Source organism: Podarcis raffonei, chromosome 11 (genome assembly GCF_027172205.1).
Source record: "Podarcis raffonei isolate rPodRaf1 chromosome 11, rPodRaf1.pri, whole genome shotgun sequence".
Taxonomy (NCBI): Eukaryota; Metazoa; Chordata; class Lepidosauria; order Squamata; family Lacertidae; genus Podarcis; species Podarcis raffonei.
Window position 1 is genome coordinate 23,174,613 of NC_070612.1, and position 21,000 is coordinate 23,195,612.

At 43.0% G+C, this 21,000-nt stretch overlaps 1 protein-coding gene across 1 annotated transcript in view; it reads right to left on the reverse strand.

Moving 5' to 3' along the window:
• Window positions 1-12,698, reverse strand: part of ANKRD55 (ankyrin repeat domain 55) — a 37,583-nt gene extending 24,885 nt beyond the window's left edge. Inside the window, exons 1-4 of the mRNA XM_053408203.1 lie at window positions 12,310-12,698; window positions 5,650-5,772; window positions 2,216-2,346; window positions 1,132-1,241 (exon numbers count right to left, since the gene is read on the reverse strand). Coding sequence (XP_053264178.1) covers window positions 1,132-1,241; window positions 2,216-2,346; window positions 5,650-5,772; window positions 12,310-12,349 — 404 coding nt within the window. The 5' untranslated portion in view covers window positions 12,350-12,698. The remainder of the gene's footprint in view (window positions 1-1,131; window positions 1,242-2,215; window positions 2,347-5,649; window positions 5,773-12,309) is intronic.
• Window positions 12,699-21,000: the final 8,302 nt, after the last annotated feature.

Sequence of the window (21,000 nt, forward strand, 5' to 3'; positions counted from 1 at the left end):
CTTGTTGGTATTGTTAAAAGTTCCATGCAGTGGTTCTCCACAACTGAGGAAAAGTAGTCTCAAGGCAAATCTTAGCTACAGAATTGAACTATCAGCCTTTTGCACAGTGTGGTTGTTTGGAATTGTGGCTGTTTACTTACCATGGCACAATCCTGAAGAAACTAACACGAGGCTTAAATCCCGTTTATTGTTTCTTGTGTGGATTATGTTAATGCCTGGTCATTGTTCACCCAGCAGAGAGACATTTCTAAATAGGAAGAGTATTTGCATGAACTAGTTTTTTCCATATGGAGGCTGTACTCATGAACACTCATTGGTTTCTGCCGTTGCCACAATTGCACTTGTTGCAGAAACTACAGTATATGTGAAGCCCCACTGGGATATCCTTCATAGAAATAGTGGCTATATATGTACATCTCTTGGTCACAACTTCTGCAGCAGCAGCACCATACACTTCTTCTGTACTTTGATGCCTGATAAAGAATCAGCCCTGGGATGGTATTTAATGTAAGTTTTAACCAGAATAAACCTACAGAAATTGATGGGCATGACTAAGGTCCATTGATTTCAAGAAGAAGAAGAAGAAGAGTTTGGATTTGATATCCCACTTTATCACTACCCTAAGGAATCTCAAAGCAGCTAACATTCTCCTTTCCCTTCCTCCCCCACAACAAACACTCTGTGAGGTGAGTGGGGCTGAGAGACTTCAGAGAAGTGTGACTGGCCCAAGGTCACCCAGCAGCTGCATGTGGAGGAGCGGGGAATCGAACCTGGTTCACCAGATTACGAGTCCACCGCTCTTAACCACTACACCACGCTGGCTCCCAATAGGTCTACTCTGAATAAAACTTGTATGATATACCAAGCCAGGGTTCAAGTACAGCAAGCAACACTACAGCTGTGAAAACCTTCATCAGCAACCCTTTATGTGCAGTTAATTATTAGTACAGGACGCCCAGGCAGGTAGAGAAGTGTGATTAATAATACAAAAAGGCTGAAATTCTAATGAGTCTTATCAACCTCTTTTATTACCCAAGAGGGAACATGTTATAACCACTATGAGCAATAATGAAAAAGCTACAGATTACAGATCTATTAAAAGATTCATTATCTGTAGCTCAAAGAGCATACCTGACATTGGGATCAGCAGTGGCAGCATGTAGTGGTAATCTTCCATTTTTATCTGGGATGTTCTGTTTGGCACCATTTCTCAGCAGGCTGACACAACCTTCCAGCCACCCCTGAAAGTGAATCAAAAGGCTGTGCAAATTGGAAACTTTTTTGAAAAAATATGTGTACTGGATATGAATTTGTTTCAACAATATTTTTTTTAAAAAAGGTAACAGTGCAATCTGTACACGACTACTCAAAAACAAGTCCCATTGATTCCAGCATGTCTTACTCCTAGGTAAGATGTAGACGTAGCACTGCAATCTATATCTCTAGGTTTGAGACCTAAATGCTGAGTTAACTGGCATCTGGCACTCTTAAGACCTCAGAGGTTGTGCTGGTTTGTAGGTCTACCTTCCTTGATGTTTCACGGCATTACATCTGCTGAAGCAGGGTTCTTAACCTGTGGTCCATAGAACTAGGGGGGCCATTGGTGGGGGTCCATGAACACAATGCAAAAAAATGATTTCCAGCGCAATAAAATAATTTATAGCAACCAGGAGGAAGAATCTATAGGACATGTCCATCTGTTTTGCAATTTCTAGTTCCGCAGCATATGGTTACCGAATGACAATTTTTCTGATGAAGAGATATTCGACATAACGCTGGACAAAGGAAATGTTTACTTCAGAAGATGATGATGTGTGTGCTTAAAAAAACACCCTAGTGGAGTTGTTGCAAGTTTAACAAATGCATTTTTAATGATATCTCATTTGATACCAGATGTCAAAGAGAACAACAACTACCAGACTTTTAGAAGACATCTGAAGGCAGCCCTGTTTAGAGAAGCTTTTAACGTTTGATGTATTACGGTATTTTAATATGTTGTTGGAAGCCGCCCAGAGTGGCTGGGGAAGCCCAGCCAGATGGGCGGGGTATAAATAATAAATTATTATTATTAAATTATTATATAAACTGTCAGCAGTCCCTTTGACAATGTCATATTTTGCCAGTATTAATCATATGCTATAATAGTTCCAGAATGCTGCTTTTTTGTTGTTGACTTTTCCTAAAAACTATGTACAGGGGAAGGAAAGCTCCATACCAGGTAGGTTGCCAGAGATAAACTTGTGCGCCCACATGCATCTTGGGTGTTGATATTGGCTCCCATCTTCAGCAGTAATTTCACTGTATCCAGCTGGCGTCCTGAGACGGCGTGCATCAAGGGAGTACAACCTTGGAAAGGAAAAAATGTCTTTCGTTTAAGGCACAGTTAGTACAAAAACACATGTAGAGTATATCAAGTGCTTCATTTTGCTTTAAAAAGTGCTTGCACTCCTGGAAGTAGTGTTACCTCTCAGGAGAGTCCAATTTCAAACTCCACATAAGTTAGCTATATTATATGACTGTGTTAGTTGACATGTGTTTGTGTGTATTCATTCTGCACCTGGCTAGCTTAGGGGGGAGAAAGGGGAAGGGAAGCAATCTGAGGCAGATACCAAAGTAAATTACACCCACTGCCCTTTCAAGATTTTTTATTTTAAACATTAGCAAGAGCTTTCAGGGTGACTTCATGCCTTACCTTACCCACTAGTTGCTCCCACCGGGCAGAATAAACTGGGGGAGATTGGGCTCCAAACTGCTTCACTTAGGGTTGCAAAAGATTTGTTTCCTTCTTTTAAGTCCTAACTAAAATGCATAAGCCTTTTTGTAAAGTAATTTCCCCTATAATTATAACGATCATTTGCTTTTTTTTATCCCACCCTTCCTCCCAAAGAAGCCCACAGAATGCATTTATTTTCACAAATATATGCATTTTAAAATGTGCCCTTTAGTATATAATTTTTTGTACACCGGGCTTGGCTGGAAAACTTCACTGCAAAATTCAGGAATATACACATTTTGGAAGATGCCTGTATTTCATTTCACATACTGTATTGTTTGGAAAGTGAAAATGTGGCAAATTTACCTTTAAACTGAATCAAATTTCTCTCCCACCCCTAGGCAAAGGAATCGGTACTATTGGCTTGAGAGTGAGGCAGAGAGATGGGGGTGGGGAACAGGATGTTAGACCCACAAACTGTGGCTTCCTGCAATCTAGAATTCCTCTCACAGCTCTCATGTTGTAGAAGCCCGACATAATTGTCATTCCTGCAACACATATATCTACTATTCCACATCACTGTTTACCTCCTAAGCCTGTCGTTTGCCCACCATTTTGTCTCTTATCCCTTGTTTATTAATGCACTGATCATTTTGCATGTTGGCAAATGTTTGTCCTCTGCAGTGCAAAAGCTACACCGGAACCGAATGAGGCAAATCCAAAGCAAAACAGTGGAACGAGGAGCAGCAACCATCGTGGATGGAGCAATGTTTCGTGACTGAAAGACCAGCCTAATGTCTTTCATTTTTAGGTGCAGCTTTTTTTAAATTAACTACATCCAAGTAGTTAATTGGGGAACTAGTCACTGGCCTCTTACTTTCTTTTTTCGCTTCCATCTTCCACACTTCTGTTGTGAACACCAAGCTACGTAGAGTGGCACAGAAATGTACAGATAGCTCTTTTACATACCCTCCAGTATTGTTGCCCTCCAAATTGGGACCTCAGGAGGGATGCACCTTCCAATTCGGCACTCTGGCACTGGTCAGCAGAGTTGTGCCACAGTGCTGGATATTCAGGGCAGCTGGGGGGGGTATGTCTTTACCCACCAGCAGCTAATTCAAATGTTCAGAAAAACCATGCAGTTCAGCCTTCCTGGCTGCAGATTTCCTTAGACTGTGCTACTTCAGGAACTCAAATGACTGTTGTTCGAAGCATGTCAAAAGTTCCTCGCATATGGAAAACTAGTAATTCAGGTAGCTAATTCTAGCTAAGCTGGAAACATCCCCACATGCATGGGGGTTTTTTTGATACAAGAAGGAGAAGGAATGACTGATACTGCTAAAATTCACCTGGGCATAGGTGTCATTGAACTCAGTGGTGTTTCAGATTTCGTAAGCTCAACTGACAGAACACAGCAGGCTTTAAAACAAAAGATGTGCAGCCAGCTGAAAGGCAACCTTTATTTCTTATCCAGCAAGGCAAACAATCTTGCAAAGAAGCAATGCTGCTTAAACTGCTAGGGTGAGGTTTGCCATCAAAGCAAAGGAAACTATTCACCAGCCTTTTCTTTATTCCCCCATCCCTGCTGGTCCTCTGACTTCTTGTATGTATAACTGTCACAAGCAATAGTAAAGCAGTCCTGTTGTTACCTCATTCATTAACCAGAACAGTTGTCCCGAAACTCTTACAGATGACATTATTGTTTATACCCTGAAAACAAACAAACCCAGAGCTGCTCCCACACATCTCCCCTCTACTGTACTCTTTTGGTTCTCAAATAGTATATAGTTCTCAACTTTTCACAGTTAAGTCTGCATTACTGTTTGTGAACATTTAGGATTACAGTTATAGCCATATGAAGCTACTTCACCCTGAATTGAAATTGGTCTATCTAGGTCAGTGTTGTCTGCTCTGGCTAGCAGTGGCTTTCCAGGCAAGAGGTTTTTCAAGGCCTACCTGGAGATGCTGGGGATTGTGGAGATAGAGAGCCAGTGTGGTGTGATGGTTAGAGTGTAGGACTAGAAGGACCTGGGAGAGCAGGGTTCAAATCCCCACTCAGCCATGAAGTTCATTGGGCCTAACCTACCTCACAGGGTTGTTGTCAGGAAGAAATGGAGGGGAAGAGAACCACGTACCACCTTGAGATTGCTGGAAGACAAGCTTGGTATAAAAAGGTAAAGGACCCCTGACAGTTAAGTCCAGTCACAGACGACTCTGGGGTTATGGTGCTCATCTCGCTTTACTAGCCGAGGGAGCCGACGTTTGTCTGCAGACAGTTTTTCTGGGTCATGTGGCCAGCATGACTAAGTAGCTTCTGGCGAAACCAGAGCAGCGCACGGAAATGCCTTCCTGCCACAGTGGTACCTATTTATCTACTTGCACTTTGACGTGCTTTCGAACTGCTAGGTTGGCAGGAGCAGGGACCGAGCAGCGGGAGCTCACCCTGTTGTGGGGATTCTGCAACTAGAGCGCCTCTTCTGTGCATGTGCTGGCGGTGAACCCGGAAGTAAACACTTCCGTGTTTGCTGCATTCGTAAGCTGAAAGTCCGTAACAAGAGCGGAATGCAACACGAGGTATGACTGTATATAAATGTCAAAAATAAATATTTGACCTCTAGATTTTCTGCATACAAAGCAGTGCTGTGTAGCTGAGTTTCAGCCCCTTCAGCTTGTTATTAGGTACACTGGAGAAGAATTTGCTTTCTGGGAGTTGTGCAGCTATAATATATGATTGTGCCATATATTCTTGTGAACAGAGAGGAGGAAGAAAGTGTCTTAAAAGAACTACTGTAATCACTACCCCTTTTCTTTCACTTGTAAAGAAGGAAGTCTCTAGCAGTGATACTGTGATGTCGAAAGTGATGCTAAAAACAGCAGAACCATAGCAATTAGTTACAACTTTTAGCAACTGAAAACCAGAGAAAGAATCGCTTTACCATCACTGTCACAGCATTCTAGTATTGAGGGATCTTCACGAATGACAGCCGTCAAAGTGTTGATATCCCCATTAGCTGCTGCTTGATATACCAGAGTCAAGTCAAATTCTTCTGCCGAATCGCCTGTGGGAATAAAAGCAGCAGGGAAAACAAAAGATTTTGTTTTTGTCTTTGGTGGTGGAGGGGTTGCAAGAAGATCGACGACAAGGTTAAATACAGCCCTCACATTAAAGACAGTCACATAGAAGAAGGAAGAAAAACATCATTTCACAACGCAGGAGCAAATCCTAACATAAAAGGGCAGGCAGGCATTTTGCTGTTCCAATCCAAACGTCTTTAATGTACAGTGGTACCTCGGGTTACATTCGCTTCAGGTTACATACGCTTCAGGTTACAGACTCCGCTAACCCAGAAATAGTGCTTCAGGTTAAGAACTTTGCTTCAGGATGAGAACAGAAATCGTGCAGCGGCAGCGGGAGGGCCCATTAGCTAAAGTGGTGCTTCAGGTTAAGAACAGTTTCAGGTTAAGTACGGACCTCCGGAACGAATTAAGTACTTAACCCGAGGTACCACTGTACTTTGGTATGATGGAAGCTGCAGATCATGATCTAGATTGTTATGATTATGATTTGTACTTATAAGTCACTTTTTAAACAAAAAGAAACTCAGAACTTTTCTATTTCAGCAGGCCTATTCAGACCCATGCTTTGTTTTTTATTAGTTTTTTAAAAAAATAATTATTTCATTGTGATTAATTGCTTTTAGATATTTTAAACTGTTTTAAAATATAGCTATATTTTATTTTTAACTATTTTTCTATCATAGAAGTGTTTGCCACCATGGGCACCTTGGTGAGAAGGGTGGGGTATAAATGTAACAAATAATAATAATAATAATAATAATAATAATAATAATAATAATAATAATAATTGCAGTTAGGCAAGGCCTTTTCTGTTGTGACATCTTTGGTGTAGAACAGGTGTGGGGAACATTTGGCCCTCCAGATGTTGCTGAACTACAATTCCTATCATCCCTGGCCATCGGCCATGCAGGCTGGGACTGTTGGGTGGGAATCGTGATTCAACAACATCTGGAAGGGCGAAGGATCCCCATGCCTGGAGGAGAGGCCCTGTGTGCTCTACCTGGCTTGGGGAAAAAACGTGGAGGTGTGTTTCTCCCCAGAACTTTTAGAATCTGAGAGTTTAATATATTTTTAATGCTGGTTCTGCTGGTATTAGTATTGCTAAAGGGACGTGGGTGGCGCTGTGGTCTAAACCACAAAGCCTAGAGCTTGCCGATCAGAAGGTCGGCGGTTCGAATCCCCGCAATAGGGTGAGCTCCCGTTGTTCGGTCCCTGCTCCTGCCAACCTAGCAGTTCGAAAGCTCGTCAAAGTGCAAGTAGATAAATAGGTACCGCTCCGGCGGGAATGTAAATGGTGTTTCCGTGCGCTGCTCTGGTTCGCCAGAAGCGGCTTAGTCATGCTGGCCACATGACCCGGAAGCTTTACGCCAGCTTCCTCAGCCAAAAAAGCGAGATGAGCACTGCAACCCCAGAGTCGTTCGCGACTGGACCTAATGGTCAGGGGTCCCTTTACCTTTACCTAGTATTGCTATATATGCTTTCAATGTGCTTTAATTTTTAAAGAAGTTACACATATTTAAAAGATTCTTTTTTGGTTGTTAGCACACACACACGATTAAAATATGTACATACATACATACATACATATTTAGAGGGGGTTAAACTCTTGGGATTTGGCAGTACATTGATGCAGTTATGGTACTGTATAACACAGTCTCCACTTCATCTTCGATTCTCCAAAGCAGCACAGGCCCTGGGTGAACACCTGGAACCCCCTGGAATCTTGCTATCACTCGGCAAAGACTGGGGGTGGCGCCCAATTTCTGTAACAATATATTACCCCGTGCTATATACCTGTGCTTTCATCTTGCGGTGCTTCACTGGCCTGTGCAGAAGAGGAAGCACAGCGGGAGGGAAGTGTAACAGCCTGTGGTTTAGTCAGTCTGTGATTTCTATGTAAGAGGAATCCACAATAAGGCTGCTGCTCAGCACTTGCTGATGTCTCAAAGGCATCGAAGCCTGCAACGGGTTTATGCCAATCCCCTCCCTCCTCTCACATCGATTTGCATGATTGCAGCCAACAGCAGTAACTGTCAAGTAGACGAGATGCATTTCTTTCTGGTAAGCAGAAAGGTAGCCTAGCAACTAATGGTCCTTTGACTCAGATGAAACTATTTATACGTGCTGTGGCCTTTGGTCAGTGCTCAAGAAATCACATGTTCTGTGCTGCTGATATTTAGAGTGGGATAAGCCCTCTTCATCTGTTGGAGGCGCAAGGGGAGAAGGGGGCAGTGGGACCACGCTGCTGGCACCATCCCTTGCCATATGCCTGCTCAGCACAACATCTGCAAAGGAGACCCTACTCTAGAGCAGCTTCACGCCTGTAGGAGTTCTGTGTGATAAGAGACCCCTAATGGACTGGGGGTCCTGGCTATGCAGCATGCACAGAGCTACAAATTTCAAAGCATCCCTTTTCAGATACACTGAACATGCACATGTTTAGAGAATGGAGCCAGAGGCCCATGTGCTGTCATGGGCAGTGCTAGCCAAAGTCCCCCAATTATTTTTTTATTGATTTTCCAGATTATTACAAATCATTACTGAATTAATTCAACTTAAAACCATTTCCAAAACTGGTTGCCCACTCTTGTTACAAGGCCAGACTCTTCCTGTCCAGAAATGGCCATAGCTGGTGCACCAGCTATAGCTGTCAAAAGGCACTCCTAGACCCTGAGGGTATCTGAGTGAGAAAGATAGATCCGAACTCCATATCTGTTATGTCCAGAGTGCCATCCCACCCGGATCATGTGTCAGTGTCCCAGACACGAAAACTACCAACCCACAGTGCCTCTATCTCCCCAGGGTTCAAGTTTAGTTTATGGGCCTTCCTCTGCTACAGTCAGACAATAGTTCAGATCATGTACAGCCTTTTTCTCCTGATTCAGATTTTAAGGGGAAGTGGAGCTATGTGTCATTAGCATGCTGATGACATTTTGCGTCAGAAGTCTGAATGACCGCACCCAGTGGCTTCATATGGATGGACAGGGTCAACACCACAGAGATGTTAGATTAGGGACAAATTTGCACCCTGCGGTACACTACAGCACAGACACCGTGGAGCTGAAACACAATCTCCTAGTGCTACTCTCTGGACATGACCCTTAGTAGAACCACTGTTGAACAGTGCCCCCAGTACGCATCCCACAGAGCTGGTCCATGAGGATGCCATGCTCAGTAGTATCAAAAGCCGCTGAGTGACTGAGAAACAGAAGCAGAGCTGTACTCCTCCTGTCCCATTCTTGATAGAAGTCATGTATCAGGGTGACCAAGGCTAGTTCACTCCCAAAACTGAACCCAGATTGAAATGGATCTAAAGAATTCATATTCTCCAGGAACTCCTGGAGTGTCTTACCCATCCCTCTGTCCACCACCTTACCCAAGATGCAGACAGGTAGGTGGGCATATTCTGGAATGGATGCATTACCTCCTGCTTAAGGGCAGTAGGCAACCCACCGTCATGTAAAGACACATTCACCACATTCTGGGTCCATCCAATCAACCTTTGGTGTCACAGCCCCTCCCCAGGCCCTGGAAAAAGCACATCTTGTAAGGTCACGATCACATGTGGGTCACGTGACTCGCATGGGAGCCCGCCCCCGGAAGATTCAGGACCCAGTTTTTTGCATGTCCCAGTTGGAGGGTATGAGAATCATGTTTGCCACCTGGAGCCACTTGGAGAAAAAGGCAGGATATTAACACAATAAATAACTAACTAAACATACAAACAAATAAGTAAACAAAATTTGCACCTGACCTGGCAGGGCTCCCTGCTGATGGACATCTCTTTTCAGGGGAGAGGAGCACTATTTAGATTTCCCACAATGCACTGCAGTGATACTGCATCAGGGGCACTGGAGGGTCATTTACATGGTGGCTCCAAGCTACCACAGTGCTCACCAGAGCAGCTTTGTAGCTGCTTTCCTCTGCTCCCCTCCTGCCACCAGCCTCATGAGCAAGGGGGTGGGGAGCTCTGAGAAGGGAGACGGCCTACCAGAGGATACCACACTGAGGATCCCTTCAATATGGAGCTGGCCCTGTCACTCCCATTCATTCATGATAATGTCTAATAACAGCCTCCCCCTCATGCATACAACTGCACATTTGGGGCTCTGGATTTCACGAAGGCAGACTCTCTCACACACAGCTGCAGGCACAGGTTTTAATTTATGCCTGTCCATGAACATCCAAAGGTAAAATGCTTGCATTTCCCCCCTACCCTTCTCTTTTTCCTCTCAGCATTCCCATAGCATCCGAAAGATTGGGATACTTCTGTGGAAGGGGACGGAAAGCAGGCAAACTGCATGCTATTATCTTCTGGTGCATGATGAACATGTGATATCCAAATGCTGGGAAGCCTGGCAGAAACTGCCAAATACCGGGGGCAGTGGGGACTGCCAGTGGTGGGATGAGGTCAATGGAGGACAGTGGGAAGTGCAACGGGTTGCTCCCTATTGTCTGCCTTGTCTCTGAATACAGAAAAAGCCAAGTACAAAGTATGGAGACACACAGGCAAAAGCTAGTCCTCACATGCAGCTTTGCAGAGGTGTGGGCATTGATAAAAGCAATAAATTGATTAATTCGTAAAATGAGAGGTGCTAATTCTAATTCAAAGGGACGCGGGTGGCGCTGTGGATTAAACCAGAGAGCCTAGGACTTGCCAATCAGAAGGTCGGAGGTTCGAATCCCCGCGACAGGGTGAGCTCCCATTGCTCAGTCCCTGCTACTTCCAACCTAGCAGTTTGAAAACACATCAAAGTGCAAGTAGATAAATAGGTACCGCTCCGGCGGGAAGATAAATGGTGTTTCCGTGCGCTGCTCTGGTTCGCCAGAAGCGGCTTAGTCATGCTGGCCACATGACTGGCTCCCTCAGCCAAAAAAGCGAGATGAGCGCCGCAAGCCCAGAGTCGGTCACGACTGGACCTGATGGTCAGGGGTCCCTTTACCTTTACCTAATTCTATCATTGCCCCAAATTTCAAATGTGTAGAAGCCTCAGTGAGGCACAGCATGCCCTCTGCACATCCTCAGAGGCACTTTCCAGGTTCCAGAGTTATCTTCTCCCCTCTCCTTCCCATGTGATGAAGATGCAAAGGTTTAGTGATCTGATGGTTTTAGGCACAGATGAGATAAATCCATGAAGGTCAGGTACGTCAGTGGCTCATTAGCTGGGAAATGAGTTTCTTTATTCCAAGAGAATTAGACTATTAGACACTCCTTTTTCCAAGATGCTGGGAACCAAAGGATTCTCCATCATTCTCTGCTTCTCCTGATTGTGTGTGCTTGGGTGCTGCTGGAGACGAGAGAGTGCCTGACTGCATAGACCTTCGGTCTGATACAGCAGTTCTTATGCTTTTATGCACACTCTGTCTCCATTCACATTCATGACGTGGGCAGATCCACATACTCAAAGGAAATCTTTCATGGCTTTGCTCCCTTGGTCAAATTAACTGGAGAAGCATTTGCAGGTAGAGGAGCTCTGCATGCCCATCTCAGTGACTAGAGTGGATTAGAATGACTATCCTTTCCTTAAAAATTAATAGATAGTGCAGAGACTTCAGCACAGAAAACTGGTCTATACATAAAATAGTACAACTGTTTAGACATGGCAAAGAAAATGAGCAGACAGCATTCATTCTCTAACATTGTGCTTGTGCCCTTTCATGAAGTCATAGACCCAAGATGCTTTTCAATGTGGGCCTGATTCTGCTTTCCTAGCAAACATGTACAACTTGCAGGTGCAAACACAAGACCAGAGGACGATCATCAACACCTTGTTCTTTGGTTCTTGTTCTTTGGTGCATTATCAATGCCTGACATGATTTCAGATCATTTGGTGGGTACAAAAGTCATATGAAAAGTTATTGAAATTTTGGAATCGGGCACTTAGAATAAAAAATCATAGAGTAAATTAAATTGAAACCCAAGAAATAAAATTCTGCCATCTCACTACAGAGCAAGTGATTTTATTTCTGTAGTAACTTTTCCTGGATAAAATGCACCTTTGTTTATCGGATTGGAATATACAAATGGACATTTGTAGTTTGTCAGTATCCATGCCATCAATTTAAGGATTTATTGAAAGATGAGAGCATCTCCAGCCACTGAATTTTCAATTGCTTGCACTTAATTCATAATATTTTATTCAAACCAAGAAGCCTAATTAGTTTGGTTTTTACAAAACCCAGAAAGCAGATAAACTAGCTGCAAAAGTAGAAATCTCCTGTCGAATATGAGGAAAATGTCAAACACAGTCAGTTTTCTCCGTAGAACTTACCTCTTTTGGTTAACCATTTCCATACTGTAGCATACTGAAATGGCTGCCTTTAAAACAAACTGAAATAGACCCCCCTTTTAAAACCAACATGTGCAGATTGTCGAATTGAACAGTTTGACATGAAATTCACATGGTCTAAGAATTCCCACACGTAACATGAAACATTCTGTCTGATGTGAATGAGACTGCAACAGCAACAGGCATATGAGCATGAATGAATATGAGCATTAACAACAATCAGCTTACCTTTCTGTTGATCAAACACTGATGAAGTACTAAAATCCATGGTTGCCTATTGCATTTCCCCCCTCACCTCTGCAATCGCCGTAGCAATAGCCCATATATTACACCAGTAAACAACGCATTCAATGATTGCTGCCGCCAGTCTTCCTTTCTGGATTAAATTTGCTTTATGGCTGCAGCTTATCAGAAAGGCAACCACACTCCAGTCATGTACGAAGAACAATATCTTCCATCTGTAAAAGACCCTATTCAAAATGTTGATTGGAAATGACCTAAGGTATCATCATTTCACAGGGAAAATAAACCATCTTTCATCCTGTGTCTGAGAAGGGCACTGCTGAGAATGCAGCGTCAGCTGCAAGAATGCCGTGCTTAAATTGAAGTCTCCGCAGATGAATGAGAATCCATCGCGCCAGACAGAGCATGTGCAAAGCTTGCGGTGCTGTTTGCAAGCTGATGTTTTCATTACTCAGGTGAAACAGCATGTACTGGGGCAAAAAGATTCAACACACACTCTCTCTGAATATTGCAAGGGTATAAACCCTGCTGCCCACTAACAATCCCCCCCCCAACTCTAAACACCTAGCAACCTGGGTTAATCAGCCCACAATCTTATGCATATTCACTTGGAAAAAGCCCATTAGGTACATTTAGAATGGCAGTCTTTATATTATATTAAACATGCATTGTTTAATATACAGTGGTACCTTGGGTTAAGTACTTAATTTGTTCCGGAGGTCCGTTCTTAACCTGAAACTGTTCTTAACCTGAAGCACAACTTTAGCTAGTGGGGCCTCCTCCTGCTGCTGCGCTGCCGGAGCACAATTTCTGTTCTCATCCTGAAGCAAAGTTCTTAACCTGAAGCACTATTTCTGGGTTAGCGGCGTCTGTAACCTGAAGCGTATGTAACCTGAAGCGGAACCACATTCAACTGCTCTGATACCATCATGAGAACAAATCATAATGCAGTCACAATAAAAAGGATGGCTGGAGGAGTCTTGCATCTGTTCTTTAATGAGCATTCATTCCACTTTGTTTACAGAACAGTTACTGGACAATCAGCATTCATCCTGATTTGTCTGTGGGGTGTTTACATGTCTTCATCCCACACATCTCCCTACCACTGGTGGTGACTGGCCTTTGTTGTCCTTTCTTGTTCCTAGCACATGCCTCACCAAGCCCCAAACCTCCTTCCTGTCCCCTCACAACCCTCCCTGTCACCTTGGTATGAGCATCAGTGAGGTGTCCAACTGTCTCTATTTTCCAGGGACAGTCAGAGATTTACAGAAGTTTCTGATTTAATCCCGGAATGTGACACTTTTCCTTAGGATGTCCCTATTTTCATTGAAGTTATGTGACCCCCCCCCAGCCAAAAAGATAAGCAACTATACAATCTTTAGAAGACATCTGAAGGCAGACCTGTATAGGGAAATGTTTTTTTTAAAAAAATATTTAGCATTTTATGTGTGTTGGAAGCCACCCAGAGTGGCTGGGGCAACCTAGTCAGATGGGTAGGATATCATCATCATCATCATCATCATCAACAACAACATTGAATAGGACATCTGTATTTTCATTGGAGAAATGTTGGAGGGGAGCAGGCCTTTTCTGCAATGGCTCCCAACTTGTGGAATGCTCTTCCTAGCGAGGCTCGCCTGGTGATTGATTGATTGATTGAGTGTTTAATTTCTATACCGCTTAATATATTAAAAAGATCTCTAAGCAGTATACAAAAAAACACCCCAACAACAACTGAAGCAACAACAGACAACTTTAAATATTACAATAACACACAGTTACATATAGAAATGTTACATTAATGCATTTAAATATATAAATCAATATCAATTCCTTTTCCTTCTGATGCACCCTCCCTCTCAGCCTCCAGGTTCTCACCCAGGCTCCAAACAAACTCTTATCTCACCCACAAAATCTCACAGTGAGAAGAGTTTCTGGAAACAGTGGACATCACCCTAGTCTCTCACTCTATGCTTTTTGTGTCTCTATGTGGTAAACTGCCCTGTGATCCTCAAATGAAAGGTGGCACTGAAATTAAAGAAAGCTACAATAGACAATACTGAGCTTGGTGGGCCAGTGGCCTGACTCAATATAAGACAAGTGTCTATGTTTCTATGTGGGGCCCAGGACAGATGTAAATGCAGGCTTCAATGCCAGGATGCTGGCAGATTGTGTAGATTACAAAGGAAAAACAAGTACTCAGTCTCCATTGATTCTGGAATAAAAATGGTGCATGTACTTAGGGTGGGTGTATGGAGCCAGGCAGTGATCCTTGGATGAAGATGGGAGGGTTTCCAGTATGTCTCCGTCTTCATCTATGAAAAGCTGGAGAGCATAATTTAGTAATCCTCACAAATGCAGTAGCAATGTATTAACATAACTTGCCTTTGAATCTTAGAATGAGGAACTCTGAGTGTAATGGGCTTTATGAAAAGCATTTCACTTACCACTTTAAAAAAGAAAATGTTGCATAAGTTGTTGTTGTCTTTTAAAAAATCCTTTGCATTTTTTCCAGAGGGAAAAAGCCTATTAAAAGAGTGGGGGGGGGTTTGACTTGCAGTAGGGGGCCGAGTGAGTTGGATCACGACTAAGCACTATTCATTTAAATAGAACTAAAGCATGATTTAATCTTGATAGCATGCCACGTATTGCCTTCAGTCTTGCAGGCCTTCACACAGCTCTTTATTGCTGGCTATCTACCTTGGTACCAGGTTTTGTTTTGTTTTTGTCTTTGAAGAGTTAGCAGTCTTGTCACATCACCTGCGCACCCCTCCACCCCTGTGTGAGCCTCAAGAACTGAGATGCTGTTGCCCTGGCAACCCTAAGTGATGTCATGAGTGACTTACTCTCCCCTCCAACCCATTTATGTAGTACTAAATAATGAACCTGCTTTGCAAAATCACTTGGAAATAAAGGGTGAAATGCCACATGAAGCAGTTGTGAAACACAAGCCATTCATTTCCCCCTCCAGCTTTTTCCTGCCTGGATTGCTTCAGTCCCTTTCCCGGAAGCAGCCTGGAATCTTCTCCTGAATGTTTTGCCGTCTTACAAGTGATGTGCAGTGCAGTCCCTGAGTCACCTGCAAAACCCTTTGCACTTCTTCTAGGCTAGGAACACAGAATGCTGCTTTATGCTGAGCAGACTGTTGGTCTATCTAGTGCACTGACACAGACTGGCATCAGCTCTCCAGGTTTCCAGACAAGGAGTAATTTTTAAAATACCTTTCCTTATTTCTGGGAGGTGGTGTCTTGCTGTGTTGGAGCTGAGAGTACCTCTTCAGCAGTTTAAGGAGATAGAGAAAGTAGGGAAATGAGAGTTAGAAGAGAGGAACGGGGATGGGGTGGGGGTGGGTTTGAATACACAAGAAGTGTTCCTGGGTGGAAAGATTGAAGTTTCTTAGGGATTCTCAAAATCCCTGGTTGCTAAGGCAAAAAGCCGCTGGGTGTGTGGTGGAGCTGAATGATTAAAACAAAAGCAAAGGGTAACAATCCCATTTTCTAGTCTCGTTTTAGGATGTGTATGCCTGGATTAAGAAGCCATATCAAAAGGAAAGTAAAAAAAAAATAGCAGTAACTGGGACCATACCTGTTGGTTACTTCCAAGCCAGGGGCTTACTTTTCCAATTTAACAAGCATTTCCAAGAAGGAGCAGAGGAAGCAAAAGGATTAAGTTGAAAACAAAGGGAATACCACAGATATGCTGACAGTATGCCATATAGGCAGCATTTCAGAGTTCATTTGGTTACAGCTCAGGCTACTCTAATGTCTTTCAGTGGCTGGAATTGCAGAATTGCAGCCTCCATGTCATTCCCTGCACAGGTTATCCGTGTTCAAAAATAGTAACAGAGAGAGACGGGATGTGAACTGCACCTATAATTATTTGATTGTTTTAGTCATTGTATATCCCGTTTCCTTTACTAGGTATCTGGTTAAATTGAAAAGTTTAATTGTTGTCCTCACTGCTATCTAATTTTATGATGGAGTTGTTCATCTATTTCTCATATTTACTGGACTTTTTATGCCATTTAATTTTTTTATTAATCTTTATTTTCATTTAGATTTTTGTTATTTGATTTCATTGCATTGTATTTGGTCTAGTCCTACTCAGTGTAGGCCCATTGAAATTAATGGTCATGACTAACTTAGGTCCATTACTTTCAATGGGTCTACTGTGAGTAAAATTTAATTGGATTCATTCCATCTTCAGCAGCTCTGGGACTGAAATATTCAGTGGTGATGAATAATGGATTACACTAATACTAACATTAATAATATTAAGAAGTGAGACTGGACAGTGACAGGATGAAAATCTCCTTTTGATTTGAAGCATTACATGGGAGAGATTATTGCTGCCTATCCCATGTCTTTGGGACAGGTTGGGCTATCAATCTGAATGAAGGACATCAATGTGGTGTATGGATGAGATATATGCACCCAATACTTAGTTGTCTCAAATCAGAGACAGTCTGCTTCTAAATGTTTCTGAAGAACACATAAAAATGTATCAACCTTCAGTAAACAGAGTTAAAAAATTAAAAAGACTGTAGGGCATTCATCTATAATTTGTATATAGCAATTGAGTTTTCATTACACAGCTAGCATCTGATCTCTCATCTGTAAGAGGAACAGGATCTGATTCCTCTTTGGATTTCACTTCCTAATTTTTCAACGATGCTTTGAAGAATGTTGAAAGGATGCATGCTCCCAGTTGAATTTCTAAGGTTTTGTAATCGTAGACAGTGTTGCAACACTCTCTTTAAGTGAACCACTGTGCTGGAGCTATGGGTAGCAAACCAGAGAAGGCTTAGTCCCAAATAAGAAACGAAACAGAGCGAACAGCCAAAGTAGTTAGATCTTGACACTGTTTATGTGTATTAACTAATATGGAAAGTACCCTGCATAGCAAAGGGAACAAACATCTTATAGGATTGTTGCAGCAAGATTGTGTTATGCAAAATATTGGAGAATATTGGCCTTGCTATGGACCTTGGTTGGTCGCTGTTGAAAGGCTTGGTAGGAATGTTTCCACTTGGCAAATTGGCATGGGCCATTTGGTTTTCACCTACCTCGTAGCAATCATCACAACTTTGTAAGGTTTGGCGGTTAGGCATTGGTTCATCTTATGTTGGGGGGGGGAGGTGTGGCCATCACCTGCCCCTCCAAGCTTAAGGGTATTCTGTTAAAGGAATCCAGGGGTGTGGATCTTGACCGAAGCCTGGGGTGGGGTTAGGGCCATGCCATGACCCCATCGGGAACCCTGGGAGAGCTTGAGTTGGTTTGCATTGATGGGGCTCCCCGTAACGGTGGTTGATCCTTACAGGACTCCCTGCGTGACGGGCAGGAGTCAGATATAGTCAGGTCAGTTCCAATGCACAAGCCAATACTGCTCACATTCTGTAACCAATAAAGTTGTGGCCTAAATTTGCTCAATAACATTAACCTAATATCCGTCTCCTTGTGTCTTCTTCATCAACAAGGGGGTGGTTTCGGGGTGTCGACACACAAAAAGGTATGAATTGGCAAAGTTTATAAGCTGTTTAAGCTTACAAACTGCATAAAGGTTTGTTGTGAGCTATGTAAGATTAGACAGTAGGCTAGAGGGACTAGGGTGAGTGGGGTGCAGATTGCACACTTCTGAACTAGAGAAACTGCAGGAGAGGCATGCTTCTTGGAGACTATAAAGGGATGTGTGTGGCATTGTGGTCTAAACCACTGAGCCTCTTGGGCTTGCCAATCAGAAGGTTGGCAGTTCGAATCCCTGTAATGGGGTGAACTCCTGTTGCTCAGTCCCAGCTCCTGCCAACCTAGCTGTTCGAAAGCACACCAGTTCAAGTAGATAAATAGGTACCACAGTGGCAGGAAAGTAAATGGCATTTCCATGCACTCTGCTTTCGGTCATGGTGTTCCGTTGTGCCAGGAGTTGTTTAGTCATGCTGACTACATGATCAAGAAAGCTGTCTGTGGACAAACGCCGGCTCCTTCAGCCTGAAAGTGAGATGAGTGCCACAACCCCATAGTCGTCTTTGACTAAACTTAACTGTCCAGGGGTCCTTTACCTTTTTTTACCTTGGAGACTATGCATACTAACAGGAGAATGTGCTTATTGGCTGGAGAATGTACAAATTGCAGTCATGATAGTTGCAATATGAAACGTTTACACACTGGAGGAAAATACATCTCACATTTTTATGTATGAAATAAAACCTGAATTAGAAAGATCACAAACTCCTGTCTGCTACTTGGCAATCACAGCCACACTAATATGCTAGATAGCCAAACTGCTTTCTGTGGGACAGCAATTACATCTCCACAAAGGAAGACCATCATAAAATAAAACCAAGAGTGTAGATAATGGGGTTTGGGCCTCTTGGCCTAATAGGCTACATCTGCTTTCCTAAATCTCAGGCAAAACAAATGAGGAGAATTTTGGGATTATAGCTCATCCAAAAGAAGTCAGTTGCGCTCTTACTTCCCCTGCAGACACAGCCTTCATGACTAGAAGTCACTGATGGTCTTCTTTCTTTCTCCAGCCTTAGTTGTCAATGGACTTCAACCATGTAAATGTTTAGCTATTGATTTCCTGGGGTGCTAATTTGCTCCACAGGAATAACTGGCTAATGGTTCTCATGCCTCATTTATCAATAGGTCCCATGGAAGGCTTTGCCTCCATGCAAAAATTGTGCCTGGGCTTTCCACCTTAGTTTTTGTTGCAAATTTTTGGAAGTACTACTGATTTGACAAGCTTTGCTTCAAAGTTCTATAATGTGTGCAATGCTCTAGAATTCCAACAGATGGCAGACTTTGATTGGCATAAGTTTTCAGTCCTGAAGAACAGCAATACAGTGGTACCTTGGGTTACAGACCATTGACTCTTCAGGTTATAGACCCCGCTAACCCAGAAATAGTACCTCAGGTTAAGAACTTTGCTTCAGGATGAGAACAGAAATTGTGCGGCAGCAGCGTGGCAGCAGCCCCATTAGCTAAAGTGGTACCTCAGGTTAAGAACAGTTTCAGGTTAAGAACGGACCTGCAGAGAGAATTAAGTTCTTAACCCGAGGTACCACTGTAGTGGCCAAATGAGCTGGTCAGAATAATGTTTCTATTATAGCAAGTAATTCTGAAAAATTATGAGAGGCTCCACCAGTCATTTGGTATGTGATACACTGTAAAAGTTTACAGCAACTAGGGAAACAGTCCAAAAGAGGATTTAGGAAACCAAATTCTACAAATTTAGCTTTTAGGAAAGCTAAACATGTAGCAACTGCACATACTGAACTGATCAACTTTATAAGAGTTTTAAAATAAAAACTTTTTCAATTGTCTTGGTGTTAAAACTAATCTCTTGATCAAAGATTATTATTAACTTCCCCAAACTGTACAAGTTACTTATGCATCTGAGTATCTCGTTTTTTGACAGAATTACAAGCCTGGTAGATGAAGGGAATGCAGTGGATGTAGCCTGCCTTGATTTCAGCAAGGCATTTGACAAGGTGCCCCATGATATTCTTGTAAAGAAGCTGGTAAAATGTGATCTTGACTATGCTACCACTCAGTGGATTTGTAACTGGCTGACTGACCGAACCCAAAGGGTGCTCATCAATGGTTCCTCTTCATCCTGGAGAAGAGTGACTAGTGGGGTGCCACAGGGTTCTGTCTTGGGCCCAGTCTTATTCAATATCTTTATCAACGACTTGGATGATGGACTCAAGGGCATCCTGATCAAATTTGCAGATGACACCAAACTGGGAGGGGTGGCTAACACCCCAGAGGACAGGATCACACTTCAAAACGACCTTGACAGATTAGAGAACTGGGCCAAAACAAACAAGATGAATTTTAACAGGGAGAAATGTAAAGTATTGCACTTGGGCAAAAAAAAAATGAGAGGCCCAAATACAAGATGGGTGACACCTGGCTTGAGAGCACTACATGTGAAAAGGATCTAGGAGTCTTGGTTGACCACAAACTTGACATGAGCCAACAGTGTGACGCGGCAGCTAAAAAAGCCAATGCAATTCTGGGCTGCATCAATAGGAGTATAGCATCTAGATCAAGGGAAGTAATAGTGCCACTGTATTCTGCTCTGGTCACACCTCACCTGGAGTACTGTGTCCAGTTCTGGGCACCACAGTTCAAGAAGGACACTGACAAACTGGAACGTGTCCAGAGGAGGGCAACCAAAATGGTCAAAGGCCTGGAAACGATGCCTTATGAGGAACGGCTAAGGGAGCTGGGCATGTTTAGCCTGGAGAAGAGGAGGCTAAGGGGTGATATGATAGCCATGTTCAAATATATAAAAGGATGTCACATAGAGGAGGGAGAAAGGTTGTTTTCTGCTGCTCCAGAGAAGCGGACACGGAGCAATGGATCCAAACTACAAGAAAGAAGATTCCACCTAAACATTAGGAAGAACTTCCTGACAGTAAGAGCTGTTCGATAGTGGAATTTGCTGCCTAGGAGTGTGGTGGAGTCTCCTTCTTTGGAGGTCTTTAAGCAGAGGCTTGACAACCATATGTCAGGAGTGCTCTGATGGTGTTTCCTGCTTGGCAGGGGGTTGGACTCGATGGCCCTTGTGGTCTCTTCCAACTCTATGATTCTATGATTCTATGCAAATGATATGGGGCCAATGCTATTAAATTTTATTCTATTATTTGCAAAGTCAATAGCTGAATATTAG